The sequence below is a fragment of the Lemur catta genome, chromosome 9 (assembly GCF_020740605.2).
Source record: "Lemur catta isolate mLemCat1 chromosome 9, mLemCat1.pri, whole genome shotgun sequence".
NCBI classification, from domain to species: Eukaryota; Metazoa; Chordata; class Mammalia; order Primates; family Lemuridae; genus Lemur; species Lemur catta.
This window is the reverse complement of record NC_059136.1, coordinates 99,252,503-99,266,474: the sequence shown is the minus strand read 5'-3', so window position 1 is coordinate 99,266,474 and position 13,972 is coordinate 99,252,503. Positions and strand designations below refer to the sequence as shown.

The following is a 13,972-nucleotide window of genomic DNA, read 5'->3' as shown; positions in this document are numbered from 1 at the left end:
ATCCATTGTCCTGTGATCTTGACATGCTGCATTTAGAATTTATCTTCTTTAACCTCATGTCTCAAAGCCAAAAGTCCACGTGGAACTGTTGAAGAGGAGACTGTAAACAGCCACACAGAGCGTTGCCCAGACACATGCTTGTGGGGGAAAGGTTTAGAAAGTGGCATCAAAATAATTGACTTCAAAATAGAAATCACCATACCTTGAAAATCTCACCATCAGAGATGTCTTCCTTGTGTTAAGACCGTGTATCCGGAGAGACCTGGATGTCCTAGTCCTTTCTGCAGATATGAGCCAGCCAGTTTGCCAGACAATGAAATAACTGGTGTGGGAAGCAGATCCGGCCTGACTGCTCCCTCTGCCTGGCGTCATTAACCCAGGGTCACAATAAGACAAGCACTGCGTCAGCCTCCCGAGCCAAACGCACAAACCAACAAGCATGTGTAAAGGAGCCTGCTCTTGGGGAACTTGACAGGTGTGTATTTGGGGAGGGTAAGAAGGAGAAATGAGCTGGAGGTTGATATAAGTGAGCGTGGCTGAATTTTTGAACTAGTAGAATCTAGGTACTGAGAAGCCCAAATCTTCATCAATGACACTTTGGGAAAGGGTAGGAAATTAAATGGGTAGGAACATGAATGTTTATACCCACTTATACATCCTTTCTTGACTTATTTCTGTGTACATGGGAGCTTTTAACAACTTTCTACATAATTTCAAATATTTTATCCATTTTCTAGATTTAGAAGAGGAGTTTAGTTTTGCAAAATAGAGCCTTCTTCAGCTTTTTGGAAGGCTCCTTATGTCTCTTTTAACATCTCATTTGTTTTATTTCTAATTCACTATGCTTGCAGCACTTGTCTGGCAATGTATTCATGAATTTCCAGAATCTCTTCTTTTCCTCTAAGTGAAGTATGGTTGAAAAAGACTTCTTTTTAATAGTGTATTATCAAATTTGTGTAATTGAAAATAAATATACACTCAAAAATACAAAAAAGCTAAATAGATTAATTGGCTAAAGACTATTTTAGCATACAATGGAAAATCACTTAAAGAATTGACATAATTGCCTCAGCATTCATTTAAGAATTATACAATCAGCTTAGACATTTAGAGTCCACAGAAATTGTCAAAATATCAATGAGATTGGACTTATTTGATTTTGTAAAAAAATTTAATTTTGTATTGGTCTATCAGGGATGGACAGAAAATTTCAAAATTTCGTGACAACATTGCAAATAAGCAGAGTAGGCATAACTAGCCAAAACTTATGCAATATCAAAAATAATAATGAAAAATATTAAAAAGTGCATAACATTTCTCAATAATCTCAGGGCCTGCAGAAATGATCTTAAAAGGAGTTTTCTTTCTAAAGGAACAAAGGTAGAAGTCATAAGAGGCAAGAGCAACTTGGGCAAAAGACTCGTGGTCATCCTCTGCTCTCTGCCTATGCACGTTAGCTGGTCACAGGGCTCCCCATTAAACACCGTATTTTCCAGTCTAAACATGGTTTGATATGGTTTTGTAAGGAGAGAATAGAATGTGAATTGACTTGATGTGTCCAGCTCTTGTATTCTGCCCTGGCAGGAATTTGGACATGACAGCAGAACTGAACTCTCCCAGACCACATATGCTGAGGATGGCAGAGAAATAAGGAGGAGAGTGCACTCCCAACACTTTGAAATCAGCTATTGACTTTTAAGTTTGGACCCTCACAGGAGGAGGAAACATCCTGAATAAGCCACTATTATGTTGGCATTAAAAAAAAATAACCAACCACTGTCCTAATTAATGTAGAAAGATTAAAGATGCATAGATAGTTGTCTCCAAGGTACACATTGCTAAATGAACAAAAAGTTCACAAAAAATGAAACCTAAATGACTGCTATTTTTATTACTATTGTTTTGACCGATTTTGGACAGAGGATCAGTTAATCTCTTTCCAATCAAGTCACAACCTGAAGATGTGAAAGTAGGTGGAGAGGGTACATGCTGGGTTTGGGTTTAGGATACACAAATTTTGCATATTTCATAATTTTGCCTAGGGCAACATCTATAAATAGATAACTTTTCCCCTTCCATAAACTGAACTGGCAGAGTAAGCAAAGCATTTCACAGAGTTTTTTATAGTCACCAAGTAAAGCATTCTGGAAATTATCTAAATCACTTAAATCCAAAATATCTTTGCACCAATACTTTCTCTTCTACTTTATGTGACTACTTATCCCACTTCAACATTTTCCCACGTGGGTGCAGACATAGAGGTGATTATCTTTATCAGCCTCCTGGCAAATGAAGCATTTGAAGGGAAGTGGTCCTGTTTCGTATCCAACATGCATCAATTTGGCTGTTTGTCTAATTTTGCTTTCCATGTTTTGGTTGCAAAGATGAAGTTTAATCAACAGCAATTGGTGCTATTCTTAGCATAATTGATGACAATAGTTCTTGTTAATTTCTGAGTATTAGGTTTAATCATACTAGGCAAGGCATCTGGACAGAGGCCAATTCTAATGGTTTATGTCATAGAATGGAGTACTCTGTAGGCACTCAAGAAATGTTCAGTTTCACCTTCACTTTTCTTGGGCAGGAATCAGGCTGTCACCACTGTTTGTTGGTCACTAGTAGAAACAGTCTTCCTTAGGCTAGAGCTTTTCCATGCTGGGTAGCTCAGCACTGAGCTGTCCATGGAGATATGAAATCCATCAAGGATGAGGTAGGTCACGTTCATATTCTATGATTTTGTAAACATTGAAGATAATTTTATCGTATTATTCACAAAAGCTACTTATGCATTGCTGTTCTCATCTCCATATTTTAAGTAATAATAACATTTTCTATAAAATTAAAAAATTAATTCTATAGAAGTTACATTTCGTCCCCTAGTAAGCTTATGCTAGATAATGATTAACCAATAAACCTTTTTTTCCTTTATCCCTGGATATAGAAAAGAAGATATTTACAAACTATGTAATTGTTGCTGCATTATATTTTAATACAGATCCATTACTTAAGAACAGTCATATAGAGGGAGCCCTAAACCATTTCAGATCTGAATAAGAAAAAAATAATATGATGGAGATGAATGTTTCTCTAGGTTTCGTTTTGTGGGAAAATGCTTAGACTTTAAATTTTCAAAAAAATATAAGTTAAATTATGTTGCTATTAATAAATTAGCTATAAAATGAAGTGCATTTCCCATAGTTTTTATAGTATAATATAGAAATATCTATTATATACTATATTCTGGAACATACTATGTCATTAAAATTGCCGGTACTTAGTTGTCCTTAATGGATTTTCAGGAATACCTAGAAAGATGCTCTTTTAGTTAGTTGTTGTCACAATAGTGCTGCATAATAAAACCATAAAATCTCAATGGCATACACAACAGAATCATTCAGGATGCTCCAGATAAACAGAACCAGTAGAATGCCTATATGTGTGTGTGTGTGTGTGTGTGTGTGTGTGTGTGTGTGTGTGTGTACATATTTTAAGAGATTCATTTAAAGAAATTGGCTCATGCAGTTGTGGGGGCTGGAATGTCTGAAATCTGTTAGGTGGGCTGGCAGCCTGGAAAATCTTGGGCAGGAGTTGACACTGCCATCTTGAAGCAATTTCTTTATCAGAGAAACCTCAGTGTTTGCTTCTGAGGCCTTTCAACTGATTACATCAGGACTACTCACATTATTGAGAATAATTTCTTATACTTAAAGTCAACCGACTATAAATATTAGCCACATCTACAAAACACTTCCACAGCAACAACTAGATTAGTGTTTGATTAAATTAGTAGTCATACAGCCTAGCCAAGTTGACATGTGGAACTCACCATCACAGTTCACCTCTTGTCAGCATGGCACCCCCGCACACCTCCTTAAACCTACTGAACCTTCAAATAAAAACAATAACAAAGTCATACTTCTAAACAACATATACAACTATCTTCTGTATAATCAAAAACACAGTAAACCCTTCTCTAGAAGGGGTGCAAAGTCCTTGAGTAATGTTCATTCTTCTTGATATACTATAACTTAAATGCTATGATGTACAGGTAGCTATTATTAATAAATCTTATGTTAGACCATAAGGGGAAAAGAAAAGGAAGAAAACAAAAATGTTTGATATATGAATATAAATATATATAAATATAGATGTAAATATATATATAAATATACACAAACAAATTCATAACAACATAAGAAATACTCATAACAATTATAGTCCTCATTTTTGCAACTTCATATGGAGGTAGCTGGTGTTTATAACACCTTCTTGCACTTCCATTTTCCCTGTGTTCTCAGCAAGTACCTCAACTAATCATGGTTCTTTACCATGGGGGTAACCCAAAACTTCATTCCTGAAGTGTCTGGGCTATGCACAGTTCTGCCTAGGTGGGGTTGTGGTAGTTTTCCACTGACGTTAAGCATATGATATGGTAATAATAAGAGATGCCCTAAGGAATCTCCTGAATTCCAGACCTGCTTTTCCTGACCTCTACTGTGAAGCAGCAGCCCACGTCCCCTTGGTAGTCAGGACCAATCATCCCATCAGTGGAGAAACTCCATTTTTTGCATGTTGATTCAGAGGCAAGAGGAGTCTAAAGTGGCTAGGTGGCATGTTAACTTCCAGTTCAGTGGAATCATTGTTGTGTCTCTTGATGAAAATATTCTTCCCTTAGAAATGAAGACCTCTAGACTACAAGAGTATAAAGTCACAAGTCCAGCAGCACAGATTTTGTTAGTGGGTGACTAGGGGTAATAGTGAATGGACCACTCCCATGTCCTGAACTCATGAATTCTAGATATGGGAGAAAGAACACCATATATTGGATGCTGATTTACACCCTATACAACTTCCTGGAGAACTGTGACCCAGTTCTGCAAGGTAATGCCACCTAGCTGGTGCTGTAACTGCATTTCCAAAAGGCTATTGCACTGTCCTTTCAAGCCAGCTGCTTCAGGATGGTGGGAAACATGGTAAGACCAGTGGATTCCATAAGCACAAGCCCTTTGCTGTACTTCATTTCCTCTGAAGTAAATGCCTTGCTCAGAAGTCACATGGTGTGAAATACCATGACAATAAATATAGCATTCTGTAAATTCACAGATGGTAGTTTTAGCAAAAGCATTGTGTACCTGGAAGGCAAGTACAGATCCGGAATAAGTATCTATTCCAGTAAGCACAATATGCTGTTCCTTCCATGATGGAAGTGGCCCTACATAATCAACCTGCCACCGGGTAGCTGACCCAGCTTTACTGCAGTTTTCACATATGTCTCCACTCCAGTATTTAGGATCCCATTTGTTCCCAATAAGTGCCATTTTTTAATAGAAGACACCCTGTGAGGTTGAACATTTAATTTGTGATATAATTCAGCCAATAGCAGGATGAGACTCTGGATTTAGTGTTCAGAAATCCCAGTCCGGTGGCTACAGGAGATAAGGGGTTCTTTTAAGACAGGCACAGAAATTTTCAGGTCATATATGCAGAAGTTAAGCTAGGGATTTGAAATCCTGAGCACATTCCTTTTCTCTCTACTTTTTCAAACATGGTGAAGAACAAACAGCCAATTTTATTATACTCTTTATTTGACAACAATATTTTAAGTTGTCAAATATATAGTCACTCTGAACATTGCCATGTATACGTTTTTAATTAGGAGTAACCAATGGTGATATGTTCTGTATCTCCATCATCTCTTCATGCCATGACCACCAATGTCTTTGTTAATACTGGAAATAGAGTTTTTAGTGCCTTTAAATCTGCAATTAAAGAATCAGTTACTGAAACCCCAGAACCAATTCGGAAACTCATCCTTAGGATTCTGTTCCAGAGGAACTGCTCCAGCATGCGTGTGGCGAGCCTGACTGTGGGAGCCAGCCAGTCCAAAATCATTACATCAGCCCAGCAGGCTGGAAACTTCACACAGATGCTGATGCTGAAGTCTGGTGGCAGAATTTCTTCTTCACAGAAAACTTAGAGTTTTCTTTTAAAACTCTTCAACTAATTTGGTGAGGCTGACCCACATTAATGAGAACGATCTTCTTTACTTAGAGAAAGCCGATTGGAGATGTCATCTACAAAGAACCTTCAGAGCACCACCTAGAAGAGTGTTTGATTAAATGACTGGATACTGCAGCCTCGCCAGGCTGGCACACAGCTCAGCACCACAAGTGACAAGCATCTGTTTAACCAGGGGTTGCAGGGTGATTGTGGCAGCTCTGCTCCAGACAGGGGTTTGAAGGTGTCTCTTCTTTTTGTTTGAGGCAGACTCTCACTCTGTTGCCCGGGCTAGAGTGCCGTGGCGTCAGCCCAGCTCACAGCAACCTCAAACTCCTGGGCTCAAGCAATCCTCCTGCCTCAGCCTCCCGAGTAGCTGGGAGTAAAGGCATGTGCCACCATACTCGGCTAATTTTTTCTATGTATTTTTCAGTTGTCCAGCTAATTTTCTTTCCATTGTTTTTTTTTTTTTTTTAGTAGAGATGGGGTCTCGCTCTTGCTCAGGCTGTTCTCAAAAGCCTGAGCACAAATGATCCACCCGCCTCGGCCTCCCAGAGTGCTAGTATTACAGGCAGGTGTGAGCCACCACACCCGGCCAAGGTGTCTCTTCTTCACCCCACATTCTGTGGGTCATCGAGGGCAGTTTTCTCCACGTGTACCAATCTAATGCCAGGCCAACTGGGCAGCAGCTTCTTAGACAGGCTTTTTTCATGGATGGCAGAAGTGCAAGAGGGCAGGAGGAACACGTGAGGCCTTTAAAGAAACTATCACATGGCCACTTCTCCCCATTTGTAAGTAATTTTGATAATAAGTGAAGTCTGTATGATCAAAGGCAAAACAAACTCTAGTGGATAAAGTTGTTTCCCACAGGGCTCTGGGTTAACCATTCTGATATGGCTACACATGTGTTCCACAACTACGCAACTGAGTACACGGATGGCAGGTTATTGGGAGCTGGGTTTCTCACAGTGGGAGTGGAGTTTGCAGACAAGAAAGAGGAGGAGATTTGATGACACATGCAGTTATGGATTAGAGGTGGAACATCACTAACCACTGTTTAGCTCAATATAGTTACAGATGGTTATTTAAATAAATATTTATAGACATGTGCATACTAATATGGGTTAGAACACGCACATATATTTATCTGCTCTGTCAGCTGAGAGGTCCTAGAGGAAATGATTGACTCGATCAACAAATGGGGGAGAACAGATACGTATCTCCTGTGCAAAAGATGTAGATACTGCACCTCAAGGATGGGAAGCATAACCGTCCACTCCTTTGATGTGTACTGCTCACGGCACTCTCTCTCCAAAGAGCGCAGTGTGGAGAGGTGCGGAAAAGAGTAACTTTGGAGTGGAAAAGCCTGATGCATGCTACCACAGCCAGGTGTGGAGGTTAGCCAGCATCAACAGTGGTAAGCCATGTTGATACAGGCATCCTTGACTGGATGGGATGAAAAAATCACTTTATCTCTGTGGTCTTCCTCCCCCAAACCCATAACCATAATCACAAAAAAAAAATCAGAATAATAATCCCAATGGAAGACTATTTTACAGATTGCATACGAGTACTCCTCCACACTACCAAGGTATTTAAAAACAAGGGAAGTCTGAGAAACAGTCACAGCCAAGAGGAGCCTGAGGATTCAAAATGACTAAATATAACCTGGTGCCCTGCATGAGATCCTGGGACTGAACAATGAAAAGACTAAAGAAATGTGAATAAATTTTAGACTTAGATAGTAAGAATGTAACAATAATGGTTCATTAATTGTAACAAATGTAACATACTAGTATAAGATGTTAATAAAAGAGGGAAAAAATGGATGAAGAGAATTCTCATTAAAAAATTGCAACATCCCTGGAAGTCTAGTGATTAATGAAAAGAGAAAAATTAAAAAAAGAACTAAAAAATTTGCAACAAATGTAGTTAAATGATATTGGCTTTCATTTGTGATTCATGCATCAGGGCAGCATCTTCTGGAAAAATTTAGACAAGGTGCTCTGATGAGCTGAGCATGGGAAGTGGGCTTCATAGGCAGAAAAGGGCTGAAAAAAAAACAAAAATAAAAAAATAAAAAGTGGATTGGTCCTTTAGGTTACTGTCCTTATAGGGTTAAAGGCATGGAGACTCCTTTATTATGCTGGCAAAACTGGCCTGTTTGGTGATTTGGCTATTATTCTACTTCCCTGATTTTTTGAAAGATCAGATGAACAGCTTGGTTTCAGTTTGGTGATGTGGAACTTTACCAACTTCATTCTGAGTTGGTGTGTTGGGGCCAACTGGAGGAGCTCAGTTCGAATCAATGACTTCCTGTAGATTTCCTTGAACAGGACATAGGAACTCTGCTATTTTCACAATTTTTCTATAAATATAAAACTGCTCTAACATAAAAGTTTATGCAAAATTTTCAGAAAATTTTCAAAACAAAAAAAAATTCATAATCACTGAAAATAGTTTTATTGCAGCAATGAATTTTTTATGGTACCTGGTAATTAAAATGTTTTGAATTCCATACTCATTCTTTTTCTAAATAAACAACTGATATTATTTACCTAATGTTTTAATGAAAGAGGATAGAAGGTTAGACTTACAAAAAACAGGAAGATGTGTTAAAATTGGTAGAAGGCTGGATGCAGCCTCTGCTCAGATGTGTCATATTAAGAATTAATGATGTCTTAAAAATACATACAATGAAATTAAATCCAGCATTTAAACCTAAATATGAGGTTAAGTGTAGAAAGTCGTTTAAATATATGCATGTCTATTTCTCTTGTTGATTTTTAGCAGCAAGAAATTGACTGTAGACATCTTCTGTTTTTATACAATCAATAAATATTGAAAATTCCCTACCTTTGTAGTAAAAGAATAACTTTACATCAAAGTTAGAGATAAGCAGATGTTTATAGGTTCTTCAAATGCATTAAGAGCAATTTTGAAAACTAATTGTTAAACTATTAAAATCTTCATGAATACTAAAAAATTCATATCAACAAATTATAATTTGTAATCATCAAATTACCCTTTTATGTGCTAATGAATTGTTGTTACTTAACTTTACTATAATCAGTCCCCTTATATAGTTCAGTAAAATAAAACCAGGCCCATAATCCACAAGACTTATCCAGGTGAAATACTTAATAAATTATACGACATGTTCGGTTACCACTGAAAACAGTCAATCTCTTTTTTTTCAAAGCCAATAATAATAATCTCTCAGCTTAGTGACAGCATAGTGATACCTCCCACTCTATTTTGCCACACTTACCTGATCAGGCATTCATCAAGCTTACGCTAACTTAACCATTTATAGTGTCTGGGTGCCAATTTTCTGTGACAACTCTTAGTTTTGTTACGTTTATCAAATAATGAAAACAAAACTCTCTAAAAGATTTGAAAGAAAAAACCCTTATATGCCTTTAAATCTACCTCCATCAGCTAGGTATTATAGTGACTCCTAAGTGAAACTGTATTAGATATTTCATACATTGTTTTATCATAATATAATTCACTCTGATAAATAGCTTGCTTCCTTACATCATACTGTTTGTGAATAAATTTATAAGTTCCAGAGAGAATTATCCATGCATGTAGCTTTTTAATTAAAAAGAGAAAGATTAGTCAACCTTTTTTTCATGAGATAACCATATGAAAGGCAACCTTTAATTACTCTTTTTGAAGTTCCTTTCCCAATTGCAAACTCAGATTTCAAAATGAATGTTGGGAATGAGCTAACACCTGAGAGAAGAGGTTAATCTCATGGTCTGAGTGCCAGCGGGCGGAGCGGGAAGGGCCCTGGAAAGGCACTGTCGGCGTCACACTGAACTGAACGAGGGCAGTAGCTCACGCCGCACAAAAGCTGCAGAGTATGACTTTTTTCCTCTCCTCCGCTCCCCGGTCAGCACATCCTGGAGTTCCTGCTGCTTACAGGTGGTCGCAAGCACAATCTCCCCACAGGCTCTGCCTCACAGTTTCCTGCACTTTATTAGTGTTCTTCTCTTACACTTGATGCTGTGCTTAATGGCTACCATTTCTCTGTCTTTTCAGAAGACATCCTTTGTGGTGCCATAGCACATGGATTTCAGAGCCACCTGTGAGGAGGTAAGTAAATGGCTTTCTGCTTTTCAAATGGGGAAAACAGCTTAGAAGCAGGAAACTCTTGGCTCCACTTTATATATGTGGAGCACAGCTTTGGGCAGAAGATGAGTGACGGGCTCTTTTCATTTCCAGAGTACACGCTCCTTCTGCAAAGCTAGAAAACCAAAGTGTGCCTGGAGAAGCCTTGGATTTTAACTCTTTCTCTAAGAAAACTGGAACATATTTAATATAATGAGCCACTCCTCTCCATCAACTCTGCACTGCATGAGTTCAGGCAGTGGAAGCGTTGGAAGGCATTCTTTTCACACAAATGGCTATGCATTAGAAGACATCTAAGGTTTCTTTCAGCATTAAAATCCTATGATTTTATGATTCCAATACTTAGGTATTTCCATATTATTTAAGTATTAATACATGGCAATTCTGATTCTCTGTGAAGCTGTCATCACTCTTGATGGCATGAGTTAAAGGGACGCATCGCTCTTTCAAGGATGTTAAAGACCGTTCAATAGTGCATGGACTTGAGCCCCCGGGGAACATAACCATTCTGCCTCAGGAAGAAAGACGGTCTTTTATTCTTACTAAACATAGCACAGAGAAAGCATTGTTTTTTCACTTTTCAGACAAAATACCAATATTCATAGGTTAACAATATTTCATATTTGTTTAAAAGTTTTAAAATATTTTTAGTGTGTATAAATAACCCAACAAAAACCAACCAAAACTAGATTACCTATGGTAGTGTTACAATCAAACCAGTTAAAGACTTTAGTTCTTAACCTTTGTGAAGATTGTTCTTTTAGTGAAATGTTGTGTGTTTAAGTTTCTTGCATGAATTTGTGAAAAGTGATTCCTTATTTTCCTCTAAAACAATTGCAAAAATATCTGCTTAAAAATATTTGTCATTGTTGGTACAAAGTTTCGAATGTAAGTATAAAGTCTTTCAGAAAACTAATCGATTGCTTTTATATTTCTATCTTTATGTTTCTGTTTTCAATAGTTTAAATATGCTAGCACTTAAATCACATCTGTATGCTAATGTAATGCTAATTTAATTTAACTACATATTACATTATAGTTGTTTGTTGACAAACTTCTGTCATGTGCTACACTGAATACAATAAAGTCAGAGTATATAAATTATTCATTTTTTTTTAAATCAGCATCTATCAGTTCATACATTTTTAAAAGTTGAATTAGGGTACTAGAGGCTTTGTATGTTATTCTATGCTTAAATTTTAATTTTGTGCCATTTCTAGCTTTAATGGCATACTTAATTTTAAATGTAGCAAGTCTTCGATTTCCATCAAAGTGTTACCTTGTGCTTTGGGTGGCAAAGCACTCATTGAACCCGTGTTGACGTCTGTGTGAATGAGACACACGCAGGCACTTGAGGCTCAGATGGTGGAGACTGGATAGTGGCCAGAGACCATTTTAACAAACGTTTTATCTTTGACTTCAGTGGCTGGCAAGATTGCCAAGACCTTTTTTTAAACAAAATTGTTTTGATGTATTGATTTGAGATATCTATCAAATTCTAAGGTTCAGAAGATTTATTTACAATGGTAATACCGTGATCATCTTACCCTTGCTTCTTTGTTTTCTTGCAATGAGCCTGTTGCCACCCGACCAGGTTCATTGCCTGCTGCCCGGGAAGAAGCCAATACACTGAGTCAGCAGGGTTTATGTGCAGACAGAGTTTATTCTGCATAGCGCTGAGCAGACAGGAGAAATTTCTCAAATCCATCTCCCCAAGAATTTGGGGAACAGGGTTTTTAAAGACAATTTGACGTAGGCAATTGAGTCTGCTAATGACTGGGTGTGAGGCAGAACCATAGGGTTGTAGACATGGCTTTGCTGATCAGGTTCTTGGGTGGGGATCACAAGACCAGTTGCGTCAATTCCTCCGTCCGGGGCCGGCTGGGGTGTGTCAGCCATTCCACAGGAATGTGGGAGCTGGACAGTATCTCAGAAACGACCCCTTGGTTTCCAAACAGTGATATTATCTATGGAGAAAGCTAAGAATCTTTATGACCAGCAGCTATGTGGCCCAGAGTGGCAATTATAGAGAAGCAACCAGGGGGACAGTGGCTTATTATTATCATTATTTTTAGGCAGGCCTGTGCCTTATTTTTACCTAGGCCTTTACCACAGTTCTTGCCTTGCACTACTTTTTATTAATTCGTAAGGGTGGTTTGAAGCCCCATTGAGAATCTCTACTGTTTTAGACTCTGCCTCTATCAGGGAGTAAAACCGACTCAGGCTTCGGGGCCGCGGCATCCACGTGTCTTTGGCACACTGGCCCTGTGGGCAGGAACACGGGACCCTAAGCTGCCCTGGAGATGATCAAATTGTCTGGAAATGGACCAGAGTCAAGAGTTTGCCTGAAATTTAGACTCTTAGAATGTTTAAGTGGACAGGAACCATAAAGATAATTGAGCCTGTCACTTCACACGTGAGGAAACTGAGAGGTTTTATGACATGCCGAGTGCCAATTAATTAATTAGTTAAAAGTTGAGCCCTAATGTGTAGTTTGGAGCTCCTGATTCTAAGTCTAAACTTCTAAGGTGCACATTACTGGAACTTATATCACAGTCAAAGATATATTAAATAAAACTTGTTTTCTCTTAACTGCTAATAGGGAATAAAGATGAACATCTGATATTCATGGCTGTCAGGGAGATCAAGGTGGAATGTTACCTTTACCAAGCTGGATGCCAGGAAGGCTCTTCTGTGTGAAGGACTAAAAGAAGCACATCCAGATCATTTCCATTTGAAAGCGCCTTAAGTATCTAGCACAGATCCTTTTTAAAAGAAAGATTTATTTATTGTTTAAGAAATTTCTACTCTTAAAAAGAAAATGTTGCTATTCTTTTAAGGAATCAGGACTTAGAAGTCTAGGAAGAAGCAAAAGTGAGAGTGGAGACTTTCAGCAAATACAATTGGGAAAAGTACAAAATATACAGTTTAGAAGAAAATGTGTACATATAGTCCGATGTAATTACTGATTAACTCTGCTTTTAAAAACTGTCATCAAAATAAATCTGTGTTCAAATAAGCCAGTATGCTTTTTTAGTCTAGCTTTCCTTCATATTTCATTTTGCCATCTACATTCCTGAAAATATGATCTATGTGGTTGTGTTGACTATGAAAATATGTATTTCTTTATAACAAATATTTAATAATTTACTAAATTATATACATATGATGCAATTTAATTTAGTTCTTCTTATACTGAAATATAATCTGTGACTATGATCCAACCAACAAGTGTTGAAAGAAGTCCTCCTCTGAACAAACTATTACACTGGTTCTTATAGATTAATAATCCTTAGCAATGAAAAGAGTAATAATCTGTTATTAAAATTTTCTTGAGATAACAATATATAAGAAGAAGTTAAATGTGATATAGAACAAAGTATTACTGAAGTCACTACATGTGATATCAAAATGCAATACTGATCAATTTAGTAGTGAATATTTATTTAAGAAAAGTGCTGAGTTCTTAAAAGTGAGGACTCATTTTTGAATGGAGTAGTCCCAGACGGTGTCAAAGACAAGGGAGTTTTGTTCTAAGGACTTTCAAAATGGCTGGAATTTAGTAAGGAAAAGGCCTTGATGAGAAGCAAGCCTGGAGGGGAAGGTGAAGGATAAGAAGCACCTCGCCTAAGAGGGCGTGCAGGCACCACTGCTGTGATGTTGTACAGTAAAAGAAATAGCACATTACCTAAAACTAGAGGTTTAGAAAACAAATTAAATTATATTTGCCACTCAAAATATGGAAATCCTGAGAATATCTGCAAGAATATTTGCAGTTCACATAATGGTCTCTGCCTAGTTTCTTTTTTTTTATTTTATTTTATTTTATTATTTT

General features: G+C 37.6%; 1 protein-coding gene across 2 annotated transcripts in view; it reads left to right on the top strand.

Annotated features, from left to right (window-relative positions):
* The window catches only part of SNTG1 (syntrophin gamma 1), a 599,834-nt gene that overhangs the window by 219,280 nt on the left and 366,582 nt on the right, over positions 1 to 13,972 (top strand). For both annotated transcript variants that reach the window (XM_045560545.1, XM_045560546.1), the window contains one exon: positions 10,048 to 10,101. In XM_045560545.1, coding sequence (XP_045416501.1) covers positions 10,075 to 10,101 — 27 coding nt within the window. In that variant the 5' untranslated portion in view covers positions 10,048 to 10,074. The remainder of the gene's footprint in view (positions 1 to 10,047; positions 10,102 to 13,972) is intronic.